Raw genomic sequence first — 20,598 nt, forward strand, 5'->3', positions numbered from 1 at the left:
CGTGCCGTTCCTTCTTGCCCTCGACTCCGAGGGTATAAAAGGCAGCTGCCCCGGACGCCAAGGAGACTTCGATTTCTTCCTTCGAGTAACGTGGTCGCCCTGACCGGCTGCTCTTTTGCGATGCCAGAATAAACAAATTGTTCTGTTGCCAGTCGACTCATCCTTTGCCGGGACCTTCGGATGTTACCAGCTGTGCCCCAGGCCGCCAGGCCAACGCTACCCTTGGGGCTTGCGACCCATTTGCAACAACTGGTTGCCAGCGGTGAGATCCCGACAACGGAGGCCAGCAGCGAAGATATGCGGTCAACTGTATGCTGAGCAGCACAACGACCATCCGGGAGCAGTGCAACGAGCCCTGTGTGATGACTGGTTGCCTGCAGCGGAACGACTGCGCTGAATTCTTGGCTGCGAGGTTTGGTGAGTGCGGGACTTTCTTCTTCTGAGTTTTGCCAGGCTTTCGTTAGTGTCAGAAACAGAGCTGGTAATTGTGGTTGTCGTTGCTGCCGGGTTAGTTTGCGGCAAGACAATAGTAGGCAGTTGAGAAAGCAGCATTCGGAGCAGCCATGGATTTGAAGTCGTTGCGCAAACCGAAATTGCTGGAGCTTGCAAGAGAGTTGGGTCTGGATGTCTCAAACTCAGAAAACCAGAACTGCTAAGGGCTATTCTTGAGTTGGAGGCTGAGGAGGACGAGCTGTCGGAATGCCTTGAGACCATTGAGGAGAGGGAACAAAAAGAAAAAGAGAAAGACGAGCGCGAACGTAAAGAACAAAAAGAAAAAGAAGAGCGCGACCGTCAACACGCTTTGGAAATGAAGCGTCTCGAGGTAGAGATGGAACGCGCTCGTAATGGAAGTCAGGCACACGGTGCAGGAGAACGGGTATCGTTCAAAATGACTGACCTGATGCGGCCGTTTAAGCTTGGAGAGGACATTGGTTTGTTCCTGGTTAACTTTGAGCGAACGTGCGAGAAGCAGGGGTTCTCTCGGGAAACGTGGCCACAGCGCTTGCTCACTTTGTTACCCGGCGAGGCGGCCGACGTAGTCGCTCGCTTGAAGAGAGAGGAGGCAGAGGATTTCGACCAAGTGAAATCGAGTCTGCTAAAAAAGTACAGAATGTCAGCGGAGGCGTTCCGTCGGAAGTTTCGGGAAAATAAAAAAGGCAGAAGCGAGTCATATACAGAGTTTGCCTACAGGCTTATGTCAAACATGCAGGAGTGGCTCAAAGAAGAGAAAGCGTTTGGTGACCACGAGAAAATTCTGCAGTGTTTCGGGCTAGAACAGTTTTATAGTCGGTTACCTGAGAACGTGCGGTACTGGGTCTTGGATAGGCCAGACGTTAGTACAGTGGCTAAAGCCGCCGAGCTAGCTGAGGAGTTTGTGACGCGTCGGGCTCGCGGAGCTAAGGACGGTCAAAAGGGTGAATTTGGCTCCAAGTCTGAGAGGCCGAAGTTCACACCCATGAGAGCAAGGGGGGACACACGTAGTGCGGATGCGAGTGAAAGCAGTCCGACCGAACGTAAGGAGACGGCGGCAGCCGAAGCCGAACGCAGAAAGCGGTTCGAGAGGAGGCAAGCGCGCGTGTGTTATACGTGCCAGAAACCGGGTCACTTTTCGGCGCAGTGTACAGAAACAAAAAGAAAAGTCGTGTGTTTGTCATTATGTAGCACTGACGAGAACATGAAGCTTCTCGAGCCTTACATGCGAGACTTCCTCGTGAACGGGAAAGAGTGCCGAGTGCTTCGTGATTCCGCAGCTACAATGGATGTAGTTCACCCCTCTTACGTAGAACCCGATATGTTCACGGGCGAGTGCGCATGGATCAAGCAAGCCGTGGAAGCTCATAGCGTGTGTCTGCCCGTAGCAAAAGTGCTTATTGAAGGACCTTTCGGAGCACTTGAGACGGAGGCCGTAGTGTCATCTATGCTGCCCCCCCAGTACCCGTACCTATTTTCGAACAGGTCCGATCACCTCCTGCGCGAGAAGGGGCTTTTGTTTGGTGAGGCTAGCGTTCAGGCCTTAACCAGATCGAGAGTTCGGGAGCTCGCTGCAAAGGCGGTAGTTGCGGGGCCGACGTTGTCGAACAATGAAAAAGGGTCGGAGGCGCAGCAAGCTGATATTCCGAGCACGTCCGAACTGAATAAAATTGAGCCTGTAGCGTTGAAGGCACCAGGTACTGGAGAGGAAATGCCCGACATGGGAAAGTTAGAAGAGCTTCCGGTCGAGCTTCCGGGACTAGGCTCAGTGACGAACAGGGAAGACACTGATCAGCTCATTAGTGACTTATTCATTAAAGCACCGCTGTCGGCTGGGCAGAAAACCGAACTACACCAACTCTTACAAGAGTTTCAAGGTCAGTTCTCTGAGAGGCCTGGTAGGACTTCTGTCCTTACTCATGATATAGAACTTACCTCCCCAGAGCCAGTACGATCCAAGGCGTACCGGGTGTCACCCCGCCAGCGCGATATTATGGAGGCTGAGGTAAAGAAAATGCTACAGCTCGCGATGTTATTGAGGCGGGTGAGAGCGATTATACCTCCCCTTTGATTTTAGTTGAGGTGCCGGGCAAGGAACCTCGTCCTTGTGTCGACTACCGCAGGCTTAATTCCATCACTAAGGATAAAATTTATCCGATCCCTAACATCGAGGAGCGCCTTGAGAAAGTTAGTAGCGCTCAGTTTATTTCCACCCTAGATCTTGTCAGGGGTTATTGGCAGGTTCCACTTACAGAAGAGGCTAGCAGGTATGCGGCGTTCATTTCACCAATGGGAACATTCCGTCCTAAAGTTTTGAGTTTTGGTTCGAAGAACGCGCCATACTGCTTTTCAAGCCTCATGGACAAAGTGTTGCGGGGACAGGAAGGATTCGCTTTACCGTATTTAGACGACGTAGCGATATTCTCCGCATCCTGGTCTGAGCATATGGCACACTTGCTGGCAGTGCTAACCCGCCTGCGCGAAGCGGGCTTGACAGTCAAGGCTCCCAAGTGCCAATTAGCACAGGCCGAGGTTGTCTACCTTGGTCACGTGATTGGACAGGGTCGACGCCGCCCCTCTGAAATAAAGGTGGCCGCTGTGCGAGACTTCCCGCAACCGCGCACGAAGACCGATATTCGGTCGTTCTTAGGTATCGTCGGATACCTGGGGATGTACCTCTGATAGTAGCCGGCGACACCTAAGAACGACCGATATTCGGTCGTTCTTAGGTGTCGCCGGCTACTATCAGAGGTACATCCCCAGGTACTCCGATATCGCGGCTCCTCTGACGGATGCTCTAAGAAAAACAGAGCCCCAAACAGTCGTCTGGAGCGAGACAAAGGAAAGAGCTTTTAGCGCCCTAAAGAGCGCCCTAACAAGCCAACCTGTGCTACGATCGCAAGACTACACAAAAGGGTTCGTCGTTCAGTGCGATGCTAGTGAGCGAGGCATGGGCGTTGTACTGTGCCAACGGGAAAATGGAGAAGTAGAACACCCCGTCCTGTATGCTAGTCGTAAGCTGACCTGTCGTGAGCAGGCGTACAGCGCCACCGAGAAAGAGTGTGCGTGTCTCGTGTGGGCCGTTCAGAAATTGTCATGCTACCTAGCCGGCTCGAGGTTTATCATTGAGACGGATCACTGCCCTCTCCAATGGCTGCAGACCATCTCTCCCAAAAATGGCCGCCTCCTGCGCTGGAGCCTCGCTTTGCAACAATATTCCTTTGAGGTGCGTTACAAAAAGGGGAGTCTCAACGGTAACGCCGATGGCTTAAGTCGAAGCCCCTAACGTGGGAATCCGCCTCAAAGTTGTTTGTTACTGATCTTTTCTTCCTGAGGTAGGATTTTTAACATATTGCTTTTGTTTAGCGCTTCAAAGTGATTATGTGCTTTCTAGTGCAATTTTCCAATTTGTGGACGCGTTCTGAGTGCTGCTTGACTACTGTAAGGAACTAGGCAGTAGTATAAAAGGGGAAAGAGCCTGGCAGAGCTTAGTGAGGGTTGTCTCGTGCTTGCTGACTGAGCGGTTGCGTTTCGGCGTAGTTCTAACGCTTGCTGGGAACGAGCACAAAAATGGCAACTCTCCCGAAGTCACTTTGCAGTGTCCTGTGTGATCCTGAACCTGAGAACGAGGCCTTCTCTGTGCGCTGCGCTCAAGCAACGTCGAGGGACGACCGGTTTCGATTACGAGCATCATCGAGCGACATCCCTCCGGACAGCGGATGCAGTCCCCTGACTATCGGGATCTCCTTCTCCAGGCGGGGCGGTCTGTTACGTTTCGCCTACGACGCGCGGCATAGACGGCGCGGATGCAACGGACGCCGGGGCTTCGTTCAAAGTGGCGGTCATTTTGGGCCCGTTCAGTGCTGCCGTAACGCCTCCCGCCAAGCCCGTCCAGGCAGGTTTCAATGCCACGTGTCGTCGTGTGTGCGTGTGTGTGTGTGCATGTTGGTGCCCACGCTTGTCAAAGCGCGGCAGCCGGGGAGAGGAGCTCCCCAACTGGGAGGCGAGGAGGTCTGACCGGCGCCGGCCCGGCGGACGCGCACGTCACGTCTGAACATGTCCGAGCGTCGCCGTATCGGGCGCCTCATCCCGTGCCGTTCCTTCTTGCCCTCGACTCCGAGGATATAAAAGGCAGCTGGCCCGGACGCCAAGGAGACTTCGATTTCTTCCTTCGAGTAACGTGGTCGCCCTGACCGGCTGCTCTTTTGCGATGCCAGAATAAACAAGTTGTTCTGTTGCCAGTCGACTCATCCTTTGCCGGGACCTTCGGATGTTACCAGCTGTGCCCCAGGCCGCCGGGCCAACGCTACCCTTGGGGCTTGCGACCCATTTGCAACAACATCTTCACAAGTTTTGTGCATTACTTTAGAGGTTTCCTATTTTCTCATCAAGATTTTGCCTTAAGGCACCAATGCGAACCTCCAGCCTCAGTCACGCTTTACTCCAATAGCTTTGCCGAGCAAAACCTTTTTTCCGGGCAAAAACTGGATTGTTTGGGGAGCCAAGCACGGAAGTATTTAGCCTGTTCTTCTTCGCAGCTTGCAGGATTCTGTCACGTGGGGACTTTGACTTAATCTTCACAATTACATTGGAAGGTTCCTTCGACTTGGTTGGAACACGGTGTATCACGTCAATTTCTTCAGGAGAAAGCTCAACCTGTAGGTAGGAAGATACCTGTGTCATCATGCTACTGAGATTCTCATTATCAGTTTCAGGGATTCCTTTCAATTCGATGTTATTCCTTCTGCTGTATTGCTTCAGTCCAACCAATTGTGTACTTAGCTCCTTCACTTCGTTCGTCAGCTTCTTGTTTACTTGCTGAATTTCCAGATTATTCTTCTTTACTTCTGTGAGTTCAAGCCTCATCGTTTTAACTTCTGTTCGGAAGTCCTCAAAGGCACTGTTCATGAAACCGATTGATTCCTTCACTGCTGCTATTTCAGTCTGTACAGCATCGCTAGATGAATTCAACTTGTTTACTGTGACCTTGATTTCAGTCATGGCCTCCATAAATTTAGGCCATTTCCATTAGAAGCTTAGTAACTTCTTATATGCTTTTGGGAGCCTCGTCTGCGAGTGTCTTGGCAAAGTTGTCAAGTTGCGTATCGTCGTCCCCCATTTTAACAAGTTTTCGACAAACGCGTCACAAACAACAAGAGGCACCAGAGCAATGCAGCAAACGCAAAATGCAATGAAATTAACTTTCACACGATTGTGTGTGCGCCCACCTGCATGAGTACAGCAATACGGTTAGCAGTCGCACAGACGGCTGCCAGCACTGCACTGATGTGTCCGTGGTTCTCGCTGGCTCCTTTTATCGGGTTGCTGGAGGGGCGTCGTAAGCCTTCCGCGCACGCGCGAAATTTCTGGTTGATCGCTTGCACAGATCACTCCACAGCCACGTTCCGGAATGCAGCGTTGGTGCTGCGTTGGGTAAAATCGTCCTGCGCCGGTCGATGGAACCGTGTCAAGATGCCTGCATGAGTACAGCAATACGGTTAGCAGTCGCACACACGGCTGCCAGCACTGCTCTGAAAACTAAAACTTTGAAAACTAAAACTACAGTTTAGATTTCACTACGGTGCGGGCAGGCGCGATTGCTTCTGCGCTGAGCAGTTTTTTCGAATATGAGACGAATTTTGTGATACGCTGGCCCTTCATCGAGAATATTATTGCACAATATTCTCACAAACTCACTAACGAATGCCAAGATACAGTTATCAATACAATGATGTCTCCGTACAAGCGTCTTGACAATTGTCAAAATACAATGAAATCCACTTTGCAACTCGGCAATACATTAACTCAATTCTGAATAGAGGGCACACAAATACATGGCAGCCTTCTGCCTATACTTCCACATTCGGCGTACATGGGCTCGGAATAGTAACGGTGGAGCAATTGCCGGCAGCAACTGCAAGGCTAATCCCACCGGTAGCTTACAACCACTCAACTCAACTCAACTCGGAATAGTACTGTTTCCCTCAAGCTTTTAGTCGCACTTGTGGTTCTCTTTAGCACGCGACTCTGGCATTTCTTCCTCTCGCGAGCTCTGCTCTTCTTCCACCTTCTGCTGAGACTTTTGTTTCGAACGCGGTTCTGACTACGTTTTCTACTTCGAGCCCTACTTCTTTTCCTGCGGCTAGTGCGTCTGTTGCGAACAGATTTTACGCCAGTTCGCTCATGACGGCTCCACTTCTTGTGTGTTCTTTCTCGGCGTGCGCTCTTGTGTTTTGCGCGCTTGCGCTTCCAGACTGAGTCCTTATTGAACGTTGGGCTTTTTTTGTCTGAGCTTCTTTCCCACTTTGCTGCGAGGTTCTTGCAGCTCGCTTACACCCGACTCCACTGTTTCCAGCTGGGTTTTGCTTCTTCCCTATCTGTTACTGAATTTTCTCCAGGGCTTCTGCTGTTTGGCTTCACCAGCTTCGGTGGTGTCCGACTCGTTTCTCTTTCTTCTTATTTTCTTCCTCATTCTTCTTTGGGGCAGGCCAAGCTCGTTTCCACATGCATCATACGAGCTACGCTCTCGTGATGAAGCCACTGGTTCAGCTCCTTTTTGTAGTTCGAGGACGAAACTTTCTTCTCGGTCAGATTTTTTCTTCTTTTCCCTCTTTCTGACCCTCCTTCGGGCACAGTGCTCGCAGCATGGTACAGGACTCATTGAAGAATCGTCCTCCTCACTGCTAAATTTTCTTTCATTTTGTCAGTTTCGGAGCAATTGTCGCAAGGCTTTCTCTAAGTCTGCTCTATTGCTTGTGCTGCACTTTCGCCTTCCTAAGAGGAAAAGACCCCCTCGCTGCTCGAGGGTTCACTAGGAACAATCTCCTGTTTTTCATTGAGTGCCCTCTCCTCAGCTACAGTCACGTCGGAGCTACAGAACTCATTGCCACTTGACCGCTCTCTCTCTCGCAGTCAGCACTGCAACATTCAGGCTTGTTGCATTCGGACCTCTCGATGGATGTCCAATTTTCTTCTCCGTCGTCTTCAGGCGACGTCATGTTGGCTTTCTCTCTAGTGCCTGCTACCTCGGTAATGACTTCACTTTCCTGAGAATACGACACTTCGATCTGGTCCTCACTCTCTTTAATATGAGCTGTAGGAACAGGCTGTCCCACAGCCACACTCTCAGTATGGAGCTAGTTACAACCTCTTCCATAGTTGCCAACAAACCACACTCGTGTTGTGCAAACGCCGAACTTCAGCAAGCTTCCTAGGAAAGATTACATACTCTTCTTGAAATTATTTTTCTCCTTCTTCTCGTTGTCTTTGTCTCTCTTTCTTAGCGGCTTTTCTAGCGCGCTGTCTTTCTCTTTCTGTCGCTTCGCGAATCTCTTTCCATTTCTGGGCCACCCACTGAACCAGTTCAGCTCCCTTCAGACCCTTCTTAAGGCCTAGCTCGGTTAGCTCTTTGAGATTCATTCTGAGCCTGAACTCTTCAAATGCAGTTCATAATGTCTGTTCGATGAAGCACACTAACCGCTTGAGTGCGGCATCTCACAATATCGCTCTGCTGCTAAACACTCGTTTACGACTACTTCGTAAACTCCTTCCGAATCTTTCACCGTCCTCTGCGCTTGCAAAGCAGCAAACGTCCTGTCGCGGACGCCAGAAAGTCACCTCTTCGCGCACTTTTGTGTGCACTCCCAGGCACCTATAGAGCGTGTTGGGGTAGCGGTCTCGGTCACAAAGGAGATGCCCTCAACTCCAACGTTTTTAGATCTCTTTCAGTTTGCAAGCTCCCACCGAGCCGCGCACGAGAAAGCGGCCCCCTTCCGTTTCCACTCACCATGCGGCGCTGCTGTCACTGTCGGCCCGGAGAGCTCGCGCTCGGCAGCGGTTGCGGCAGCCTTCTCCGCCGGATCTCATCCGCTATAACGTGGCGAACGAACGCGCAGAATTCAAATTTGTTGGCCGTCTTTTAATTGTCCCGTAGAAACTTCAGTCTCATGGTTAAAGAACTGTTTGGCCTGAGCAGTAAGGGTGAGATAAAGAGCAGGCTGAAGCAAGATCGCGAAAAACTGCGATCGTTTACTTGCTTCGCGCTTTATCTATCGCATCGTATTTACGATGTTTATCCTGGATAGTTTAGTGCCTGTTGGCGTAACGCTATCAATAGTTCTTGTGAATAGTTCACGAACCATAATGGAAGATTTAAAATATCCATGTACCGTTCTGTTTTTAGAACAGTCACGAAATTCCGCGCTCTGTTACCGACGTAAGGAGCACAGCACAAAGAGCAGGGTTTTTCACGTTCACTTAGAGCATTTATTTAAATGCACACAAACACTGAATGCAGACACACCTGTTACGAAACACGGAAGGAATGCCTACAGAAGACGAGCTTTTTTATTTGCAATGGTGACTTTTTCTCTGCTTTCCAGCCGGCGATTCACAACTCTCGCGTAGAAGTGCATGCGTGTAACTATGACAAAATTCAGCACCTGGCATGTAAAAGAGGCCATATGCTCTGCGCATCCAAGCCGCGCAAGGTTTCTCAATTCCAACTCGTCTAACACCTCCCAAAACATATCTGCGAAAAGTGGGCCTTCTTTCAATGAAGTTGAAACTGCTCTGTTTACAATATTTATAAACTCTAACATCTTTTTTGTAGGATGTTTTAGGCAGCCTTGCTCGAAGCTCCTGTACACGGTGAGGTACGAGTCACTGCTAACAACTGGCACTGGGGAGCTGATATCCTCTATGCAGGAAGGGCATGTTGTACTCTTGCTGAATTTATGCACCACATAGCCCGAAAAGTAGTATGATATGCTTTCATCTACTTCTCCCTTGGAGTAAATGTGGTCACTGCCACTGTGCTGGGGCAAGTCATTAGGTTCAGAGGTTAACTCAAGAATTCTGGATTCAATCAGGTCATGCAGGTGTGCTTGCTTACAGCGGTGTGATTCTCTCGATTTCTTCAGTGTGTCTTGAATACCTACAAGCACAGCACTCGGTGCACCCTCCACACTTCCACGCAGACCGGTCTTTATAGGTGTGTACAGAGTAAGCAGTCGGAATATTTGTGTGAAATTCACGACTGTCGGATGTGACTCGTCGCCTCCAAATGAGCGCACCAATCCGCTACTTTGACAAGGCGGCGGCAGCGGCGGCGACGGTAGGGAGGGGCAAACAGTGTGGCGAGCGCCACCGCGCGGCAGGAAAGAGAAAGGCGACACTCCGCGCGCCGGAGCTTTCAAACTGAAAGAGATCTAAAAACGTTGCTCAACTCAGCGTGGCAACTACGCCGGAGACCAGCTACCAAGTGAGAAGGGGGATGGTCGTTTGGTGCCCAGCTTTCGCCGGCCACCAGCCAGAGAAAGGGTTGGAGCCAAAGGTTCACAAAATAAAACAAAGTTTATACAGCAAAGAGTCGATACAGAGGATTTAACAATAACTCGTACGAGCACTTACAAAGTGACTTATAAAACAATACAACTCGTGCAGAGTAACACTTTTGAGAGATTACAATTTAAGAGAATCTTTGCACCTAAAGTGCACTAACACCGAGGGAGACAAATAAACAAAACACAATTTGTTCACCGGACACTGCGACAGTCCGACGACCTGAGGAACACAACGCGGCCTATCCACAGGGTAGCGCACGTTGCTTCGCTGGTGCGAGGCTTGTCGAGTGGTGTTCTCCCGGGATTCGAACGGGCGCGCTTCTCTGAAGCTTGAACGGCGGCTCGGGCTGACAGAGCGGTCCACGCCTCGCATTTATTTATTTATTTATTTATTTATTTATTTATTTATTTATTTATTTATTTATTTATTTATTTATTTATTTATAAATACTGCCAATTCCTGTTTGAGGGATTTTTACAGGAGTGGGTTCTGGCCGGAGACAAACAGTCCACCAGGCATAAACACTATTTCATGTATGCAAAAAGGGCAGTGAAGATTATGGGGACAATAAGAATAGTCATTGGAAAAGGCAATACAAAGATAACCCATAAATAATCATCACTTTTTCCCTTCATAAATGATCGCGAGAAATAAAAACAGATACATGGTATATACAAATACATGGAAACACAAATACATGGAAAACCCCCAAAAATGTTAGAAATGCAAATATGATCATAGCTTCTTTCCTGACAATACACTTTTGGCAGTAAGCGCCAAAAAGTTCTCAGTAGTTGCCTGGACAATCACTGAATCATCAAAAGAGCTCCTCTCCCGCACAGCTCGCGGAAAAAAGGAGAACATAAAGGTATTATTGGCGCAGAAATATTCTTGCATATCGAGTTCATTTTTGTGGCGCGTTTCTCTGGAACTGTTCAGAGTAATGTATGTAGCAGAATCAGCTTTAAGTTTGTATGTAGCATCACATACAGAAACTTCAGACGGCGAAGCGTCGCACGACCAGTTAGCGTGTCAAGCGCAGTCTCCGATAGCATGTGCTTCGGAGAATCGGTGCGCCTATATCTGTTGCAGACACAGCGCACACTTTTTTTCGCTGGGAAGCCTAAATCGTAGTTTTGTTATCTTACGTGCATGGGAACCAGGCGACGTTTGCGTATTCTAGTATTAAGCGAATGATAGTAGTATACGCCAAAAGCTTGGCTTCTTTCGTAGAATACCGCAGGGCTCGTTTCAGAAACATGAGCTTACGCATCGCTTTCTTTTTTTTTACGTGATCTACGTGAGCTTCCCACCCCAGATTGGATGATATAATGATGCCTAAGTATTTATGTTCGGTAACTGTTTTGAGTGTAGTGCTGCTATAGCCGTAAGGGAAGCTAAGTTCTTTCTCGTTATAGTCATTCTTTTCTTTTTCGTTATAGTCATAGAAACAGTTTTGTCTAAGTTAAGAGCCATTTGCCACTTCGAACACCATTCCGCTATCTTACCAAAATCTTTGTTTAAGCTTATTTCATCTTCTCGGCTTTTTATTTCTCTATATAGTACGCAATAATCTGCGAACAACCTCAGTTTCGGTCCTATCTGGTCAGCAATGTCGTTTATAAAGAATAGTAAAGAGACTTGGCTAAAACAGAGCCCTGTGGTGCACCGGAAAAGCCTGGAACAGTATCTGGGCGACACGAAAGAACAGCACCCGACAAAACAGCGCACAAAAAACAGCGCAGCGACAAAATAGCGCCGGGAAAAACGACGCAGCGAAATAGCGCAGGGAAAAAACAGCACGCATAAAAACGGAGCGCCGGACAAAACGGCACAGCGACAGAACAGCACGACAACAGTAGAGCGCAGGGAAAAAACAGCACGACGACAAAACAGCGCAGCGCAGTACGGTGCAGCGCTGCAGAGGCTGCTGCAGTGGTCGAGTGGTCAAGGCAGCGGGAAGCGTAGCTGTTTGTTTGTAGACTGTTTGTAGTTTTTTATTTTAAGGGAGAAAACAATAAAACGAATCGGAAAATGCTGTTTGTAACATTTTATTTTAAGCGAAAAAATAATAAAGCGAAGCGGCAAATGCCGCTCAAAAGGGCCTCTTTTACCGATCTCATTGAATTTTCCCCTTTTACCCAAGCTCCCTCTGACCCATTCTCCCATGAAAATATGTCGACGCCATTTCCTGGAGGGCCTCCACTGAGGGGCATCTGCCACTTTGTTCTTGAGTTGTATCCGACTGTAAAAGGCGAGCTCGTCCCATAAACTACAGTTGCAGTAGCCGCCTTGTCCGTGTTCCTTCTTTGTTCGTCCTGCCTACTCCTGCGCCTTGTATCTTCGAGTCATGCACCAACTCGCCCAGCAGTCAATTTTTCTGAACTTAGACGATGAGCCTAAACAATAGTGTAATGATCCATTTAAGACAGGTGAAGGCTTGATGTGATGAAATGCCCGTGTTCCGTTCAAAAGCAGCGCGCCTTCTAACCGTCGAGTCAGTTAAACTTTTTTCTTGAATAAGTTCTTCTGGCATCCAGAGGACTACGGCGAGCTTGATAGTTTTCTCTATCCTGTAAATAGCTCATCAGGAGTCAGCATCTGTCCTTTATATGGCCTCTGAAGACTGGTTCTTTCTGCGCAGCATCTTCGTCTGCTGCAAAAGGAGATGTAAAATGACCATCTCCTTGGGTTTTACTTTTTCCGCCCATGGGCACAACCAAACCATGGCCGCTGGATCTCCCGTGGCCAAACTCACGAAAAACACAACTCTGATTCGCTCACAGAATGCGGCACGATATCTTGGAGGGGCTTTCACTCTCCTTGTTATCAGAACGCAGTGTGCTTCCTGGCAGGAGGGAAGAGCAGTACTGTTAGCCTGGTGGAACACTAGCCAGTCTGCTTGTGGTCAGATCTAAAGCGGCATCTGCATTTCACAGTGCTTCTCGCAGTTGCGGGGTGGGGAGCGTGGCTGCGGCGCTCTTTTGTTCACATCTCCAGTTACTACGCGGGTTATCCTGATGCTCCGGCTATGTGGTCCCTTCATTTTCATTTTTCTGTAACCGTGCCCTTGAGCAGATTTCTGCATTGCTGAAACTGGCAGCCTCCAAGCCCAGTGCATCATCGCCTCCGAGCAGTGGTGAGGTGGTTTTGTGTATGTTTGCAGCCGGCGGCGAAGTGTACTGCAATGAAGACCAGGTACAGGGCAACGCCGGAATCAGACGCGGGGACGCAGCATTGAAATTTTTTTCCCTTAAAAAAAGAGTACTCCGGAAATAAATGCAATAAATCGTGCTGTTCTATGTACTAGCTTTCATATTTTGACAAAGATATTACTGCGAAAATGAGGGCTGAATATGGCGCAAGAAGCAAATTTTCTCAAATTTCGAATTTCTTATCTGACACGGCTTACGTTTCCTGAGCTTTGAAACAATTTTTGTGACTTCTTTGCCTTTCGAACAACCTGAGAAAATACTTGGAATGACTACTGTGGCAGGATAAATTTTTCTATGTATTTCAAAATCCCACTGTTGTGTACCTTTCACGCACGGCTCGCAAAAAACAAGCTGGAATAGTTTGTCATAGTAACGCAATAAACCATGACCTTTCTAACATGAATCGAAGAGTGCATCACGATGTTCTGGAATTGTCTTGATATTCTTGAAGTACTCAATACCTTTATTGCTAATTATTATGAATTATAATTATAAAATATCATTAATACAAGCGGAATTTAAGAACGACGCCTATGACAAAATTTCGCACAATGCTTTACGAAAGTATCCGTCTACTTACGCTGCTGATTTACTGATAAATTTCTATACGTGCCAAAGTGACATTGTGGCCTACAAGACGCGCCAAACGACGGCGCTCATTCTTAATTAGTTGTTTGTCTTCATTTGTAGCCGTAGTGTGACGTAGTGGGCAGCTGCATCGGGAAAGGCAAAACGGGTTGCCACAAATAGACTAGTGGTACTATTAAGTAAAATTTATAAAGAAGAATGGGCATGAGCCCGTCAACCGGCACCAACGCGGCAACTATCAGTGAAGCGTGCAGATAAAAGAGAGAGAGAGAGCAGAGTCAAGAAAAATGAAGATGTAAAGAATAAATGCTTCAGGACTGCGGCTAGAAACCAACACGACGACTAATAGAACTAGGAGCTTGTAGAAAACATTTATTTCGTGAGAAGCTCACACTGTAGAGGTTTACAACTCGTGAGCTAACCGACACCCTAGCATAACATCTATTAAAGGCGTCGTTGAGTAGTTTGCCAAGACGCCTTGTAGGCGCTCAGCAATATTAGCATAGGCTGCCCTTTGGGGAACTGCAATCCAACGTCTAGCCTCCGCCTGCTTTTGCTCAGTTAGGAACTGCTCCTGCTTCAGGGCCGCAATGAGGCGGTAGGGTTCTCTGGGTGGCGGAAACCTAGCGATTGCTGCAGGCTGTTGTGCCATGCTTCAACGCTGTTGCTGCTTTTCAGCAGACCATCCAGCACGCGGTCGTGGCAGCTCGAAAGCGTGGGCGGAAACGGGGAGTTCTTCCCTGTTCGATTTCGTCCAAATGGGACACCTATGTAGGTCCGCTCAAAATAGTCAAAAGCTTCTGACTCTCGGTGGTCCAGGACTTGCACATGGTCCTGGAGCTCTTCGTAGCCTGAAAAATATTGCAGCCCATTATTAATTAAAACGAAAACAAATGCACACTCTGCCACTGCACTTACGGGAGACATTCCCTTCACTTATTTTTTCTTTTGTTCTAAATGCTTCGCCTTAAGCACATTTTTAAGCGTATGAAGGCAGAACTGCATTCTTTCACATAGGCGAAGTCGGCATTTTAGCGAAAAGTTTCTGGCATCGAACGCGTGTGCATTGGAGGTGGGAGGTAATTACCTTAACTTCTTAACAAATACTTGAAAGAAACTTGGGCTGCCAGAGCCCAACTCACCTTTGGCAACATCTCCCGGTCTCAGAAAACCCAACGCTGGAAGTAGCTGCACTGCTTCTCGGAAGTAGGAGTCGGTAGCGTACTTTCGGATAAGGCCGTTCTCTTGGACCTTCCTCAGGACAGACTGCTTCAAATGAAAAAAAAAAAACATGCGGAAGGGTTCGCGGCTGGAAACACCAACCGAAAGGCTTGGATGGCTGCCTGCTCGAAATCTGTGAGCAAACTCATTGGGTAGAGAGCCGGCTCGAGTTCCAGCATTTTCCTGAACACCCGTGTATAGGTTGCTGTCGTTTTCCTCTTTAGCAGACAATACAACATTGGCAGCACCCTGCCAGACAGCAGAGCGTGAATGGTGTACAGCTGATAAAACACAGCTGGTGCCACTGAAAATATTCCATCTGCGAACCAGTGCGAACAGGAGGCCAGGTTGTCAAGTTTTGCCTTCGTTCCAAGAAGAATGAGTTTCTACGGGTCTCCTGGTCTACCATCGAAGAGCAGAAAATCGTCACCAGTGGCCAACTGCACGAGCTCTCTATCCAATACGATGTCTGCGATGAACCAAGGCGTGGACGGCAGTGCCTTGGAAATCCTCCCTTGCCTTTTAATCATCCTCGTCATCGATGCTATTGAAGGCAGTGCTGACCTTTGAAATTCTGCAGTGCGTAAAAAAGGGATAGCAGAAATGATGAATTAGCGACGTTGTATTTCTTTTTGTCTGCAATCAAAAGTCGATCAGAAAAACAGCACTGCATTATACTCGTACCTGAGGAACATTGTGAATTCAAGCCGCACGATCCATAAAAGCCTAAAACTCCGCTTCCAAAAAATAATTCGCTGTCCGATCAAGAACAAAAAAACTGCCTAAAATTAAGAGAAGGACAAATAAAGATACAAGTAAGCCACTTTTTGCAGTGCATAAAATCTATATTAAAGAAAAGTTCTGTCAGCTAGAGGCTCGGTGCTATAGTTCTCCCTCTCCTTACGGTTGAAACAAAACTTCTAATTAGCACAGTGTCGCCGCTTATGATACGGGTTTCTCTCAAACGCTTTTGGAATCCACGCTTCTTGAAACGGCGGTCGTGTTGAAGGACTTTTGCGCTAGCAATCTGTGGACATGTTCCGGTGAAGGTGATATCCTATACGTTTAAATGGCGTTATGAACAGTTAGGTGAAGTAAATACTCTGCCTAGGAATTGCAAATATGCCGTATAGGTGAGGACGGAGGTGGGTATTACATAATTATCTTCAATAGCCCCATAGAAGAATTTAAATACAAGGCAAACACTATCTTTATTAGTGCTATATCACCTTTTTACATTTGCTCATCTCACCTGATATCTACGCCGATACAAATTGAAATATTTCCAGAGCTTTGTGACGGCTTTCTACATTGTGAGCAGAGATACAGTCCAACCCCACAAGTGAAGGAACTAAACTTACTTTTTTTTTTTGGATGCACGGCGTGTGAAGCTACTTTTGGAATTTTTTCCTGCTATGGCAAACATATGAAGTTACCATTCAGTAAAGCAGATGCCTTTGAGATGATTTTTTTGGCCCGGTTTTGAGATTCTGTCGCTTGTTGCTGCATTTTCTTCAATGTTGAAACCGCGATTCAACGATCAGGGTTGGGAAGGTGGCCTAGGTGCAAAGGCGTTGCCTGCGAAAAAAAAACAGATGTTCATGATTCAAGATAGTTCCAGAAATCTCCTCTTTAAGGAATAGCCAGCAATGCCGTCTATTTATCGGGAGTATTAGCTCCCACGAAAGTGGCTCCCAAGATTTAAGCTGTCCACAGCCTACGACGTTCGATTCCGAGCCATGTGGGACTCTGTAGTAGCGCTCCTGGAATCTTTGGAGGGGTGACGGAAATTGCTCTTGCCATTGCGCTCGTGCACGAATGTTGCTGTGTACACCCTGTTTTCGACTTGGAAAATTGCATTTGATGTCTGGCGTTCGTCACTTCCATATCGTTTCTTGTCATACTTGAAGGTTAGAAAAAAATGCCTATAAAAATGCGTTTGAAGAAAAGCCAGTGCCTGACAGGCACAAAAGGATTTTCATATACCTGTAAGTGCTTTGGTATGCATCATGAAAAGTACTCAGACCGAACACATATGACAAAAAGCGAGCAACCACCATACATGGGGCCAGCTTTCAAGTAAACGTGTTTTGGACGCTTCAGCTCAGGCCTAGATATGACCCCATGCCCACAATTCCGCGGCATTTGCATAAATTAAAACAAATAATATGGTTATCAGGAAAAACAAAGTGCGTGAGTGCCGAGCGTGGACAATTAGTACCATGAAAAGGCGCATACTGTTGAAAATGTAAATTTGATGCTAACTGTAAACTGAACAACAAGCTGGAAAAAGCTATGTTTGTATTTGTCGATGGCTGCTTTCGAGTTGGCGGTTAATTTTTTTTTTTACCTTACATGGATGCCGTACTCATGCTTTCGCGCAGCTTAATAGTGGCGGTAAACAAAAGCACGGTATATTATTTATAATTATCATCTTCAGATATTAAGAAGTTCAAAGAAGCACATAAAGAAAACAACTGAGCTTAAAGAAAACGAAATGGTAGGCGGTGATGTGCTGGTTTTTCTGTTGGTTGTCCCTTTTTGCTTTCTTTGATTTTTTTTCATTTATCACATCACTTGAAATGTTCAGCAAAGCTCTTGTTTCTGCTAGTCTTTCGTCTCGTGTCCCGTTCTTATTGCGCTGTGAGCAAAAATGCTGACAATGTGCTTAGAGAAGTGCACACACATTCGGTGAAAGAACATTCAACGTCGTAGCTGCCATTTAAACGCACAACAGCATTACAGCAAGGCGTCTATCGTTTATGTTTCATAGGGGTTTAACGTCCCAGAGCGATTAGTGCAATGAGGAACGCCGTAATGAAGGGCTCTAGAAATTTCGACCACCTGGGGTTCTTAACATGCACTGACATCGCACAGTACGCGGGCCTCACCCGGCCGTGGTGGTTACGATGGAGGCGATGGAGGCGAAATTGCGATGGAGACGAAATTATAGAGGCCCGTGTATTGTACGGTGTCAGTGCACATTAAATGTCACCAGGCGGTCGAGATTTCCGGCGACCTTTACTATGGCGTCCCTCATAGCCTTAGTAGCTTTGGGACGTTACACCCCATAAACCAAGCCTAAACGAAATCATTACATGGGCCGCTAGAATTTCGGCACTATCAAAATTCGACCGCCACAGCCGGGATCGAACCCGTGTAGCCCGGGTCAGCAGCCGAGCACATAACCACTGAGCCACCGCGACGTTGCGCGTCGATCGTTGCGTTTCTAAGTTGTCTATACGCTCATATCCCTAACGCCTCAGGTCAGTGTTTTAGTTCGGGCGGCTCCTCTTTTTTTGGCAGTTTTCAAACACCTTGAACGGAAGCGCTGCTGTTGGCGGCCAATTCTGTGACTACCTAAGCAGAATGTGCACGTCCAAGTACAACTACCAGGTCTAGAGCCATCATACCAGCATAATTTTGTCCAGCTTTTCTTGCTGTCTCTACTGAAGCAAACCATAGTATATCATCAATTCGTAATTATTTTTAATTTTTTTACTGAATCTTGCCAGTTTTTAAGCACGAATGAGCAATAAACATCCTGTGAAACGAAATCCCTGCATTCATTTCTGTATACAACTCCGTTGCAGTAGACTCCCACTTAGTGCTTGTTAGATTAGATGTGTGTTTGTTAGGTAAACGTTTCTTGTGGTTTCTGAGCAAAATGATCGAACTTCCGAAAATGGACGTCGTAATAGCACCGGTTTCCAAGCCACAAAAAGTAGCTTTGTTTAAATGCTGCGAAATTGGCGTTTCCAGATAATTCGCTTCGAAGTGAAAAAAAGAGCTTCAGTATAACATTACACACAACAAACGCAGGTCAGCGGGGTAGCCCATTTCGCAAAGTAAAGAAGCCACCGGCGACCCTCTGATAACCATTGTGCAGCGTCCTGGTAAACACCCAGCCACCTGAAAATTTCGGCTCGTGCAATCCTCCAACCATTACAAGCATCGCATAATGGATATTTTCAGTGCATGAAGACCCGGAGGCTTGCTCCAAACAAATTTTCTGACGGTTCAATTGCCGACACCGAGAGTTTTGAAGAAGAAGAACTCGTCCTACACCAAGAGCCCTACGTCAGTCGTATTAGCCAGAATTCAGCGCCATGATGGATCCCGCAGAATGGATCCTTCCAGCACAACTTCCTCAGCGTTGTCACCCACCAAATAATTCATATCACATATATTACCCTACCCTGTTCCTATTTGAGTCTGTCATACGAGCAATGGATAACTCAAACGGTCATTGCCGTATGTGGTGTGATTTGCCGTTTGCGTATATGGCTATGATAGTTCAGCCGTACCGCACCTCTGCACTGTACGCCGCTGTGCTGTTCAGTCGTCGTGCTGTTTTTTCCCTGCGCTCTTCTGTCGTCCTGCTGTTTTGTCGTTGTGCCGCTTTGTCCGGCGTTCCGTTTTGATGCCTGCTGCTTTTCCCTGCGCTGTTTTGTCGCCATGCTGTTTTTTCCCTGCGCTATTTTGTCGCTGCGCTCTTTTTTGTGCGCTGTTTTGTCGTCTGCTGTTCTTTCATATCGCCCAGTGTCTGCAGTGTGGTCGCCGAGTTGCACGAACTGGTGAGGGTCGGTTAAATAATTGGCAATCCAGTGGACCACTGACCCATCACCTAATATATGACTTAGCTTCTGTAGCAGTTTGACGTGGCAGACCCGGTCAAAAGCCTTTGAGAAGTCTAAGTATAGATTGCATCTGTTTGCATTTGGTCGTTGATTGCTTTTGCGAAGTCGTGTAGTCTCGACAAGTTGTGTGACAGTAAACACACCACGCCTGAAGCCATGTTGTTGGGGATGGAGAATGTTATTTGATTCAACGAACTCTGTTATTGATTTTAGGATAATGTTTTCTAAAACTTTACAGGCAGTGCACGCAAGAGAGATAGGCCTGTAATTTGACTTCCAAGTCTTATCATCTGATTTATGAACTGGCATTATTTATGCAACTTTCCATGCCGCTGGGAGGCAGCGCTCGCATATGGACTTAATGAACGCAAAGCATAGGTATTTACTCATGTGTTCGGCATAACGTTTCAAGAAGACATTCGGAATTTCGTCCGGACCGCGGCACTTTTTGCAAGAACAGTGATAGTACTCCTGCAACAACAGTGATAGCACTCCTTCAGTTACGACTGGGGCATCAAGTACACCATATTGCTCTCTGTTTTGCTACCTAAAAGAATGCGTAATACCATTGTCTGGTGTAAAAACGGATTGGAAAAATGCGTTAAACGCAACCGCCTGCTTTTCTTCTTCGTCAGGAGGCCAAGGGTTTGGAGGGTTTTCTTTGTCACTAATATAGCGCCAGAATTTGTGCGGCGATTCTTTGATAAAGTTGCTAAGAGTGTTTTTACACAAGAGCTGCTTTGCTTCTTTTGTCTTTTCCTTTAGTTATTTGTTCATTGTATTAACGTTTTGGCAAAAATTTGAGACCGGGCATGATTTGTTAGAATTTCTCAACCTTTTAATTCTACGTTTGAAGTGAATTACTTCGCGAGATATCCATGGATTGTGCCTTCTTGTTGTCTTCTTTAAAAGTGGGACAAACTGCCTAATACAGTGCATTACATGATTTTTCAACTGCAGCCATATTACATCGATGTCTGCAAAACCTTCTGTGCATAGGTTGTGGAAGTCGAGATATTCGTGTGCAAGGTATGTCATGATAGCTGCATCATCAGTTTTGTTAAAGGCATATACACGCTTTATAGAACAACTCTGGCGAAACGATCCTGGGTACAACA

The 20,598-nt window shown here is 47.3% G+C and overlaps 1 protein-coding gene across 1 annotated transcript in view; it reads left to right on the forward strand.

The window, feature by feature from the left end:
• Positions 1 to 20,598, forward strand: part of LOC144109686 (uncharacterized) — a 166,862-nt gene that overhangs the window by 14,279 nt on the left and 131,985 nt on the right. The window contains exon 2 of the mRNA XM_077642486.1: positions 20,441 to 20,509. Coding sequence (XP_077498612.1) covers positions 20,454 to 20,509 — 56 coding nt within the window. The 5' untranslated portion in view covers positions 20,441 to 20,453. The remainder of the gene's footprint in view (positions 1 to 20,440; positions 20,510 to 20,598) is intronic.

Source organism: Amblyomma americanum, chromosome 11 (genome assembly GCF_052857255.1).
Source record: "Amblyomma americanum isolate KBUSLIRL-KWMA chromosome 11, ASM5285725v1, whole genome shotgun sequence".
In the NCBI taxonomy this organism is placed as follows: domain Eukaryota; kingdom Metazoa; phylum Arthropoda; class Arachnida; order Ixodida; family Ixodidae; genus Amblyomma; species Amblyomma americanum.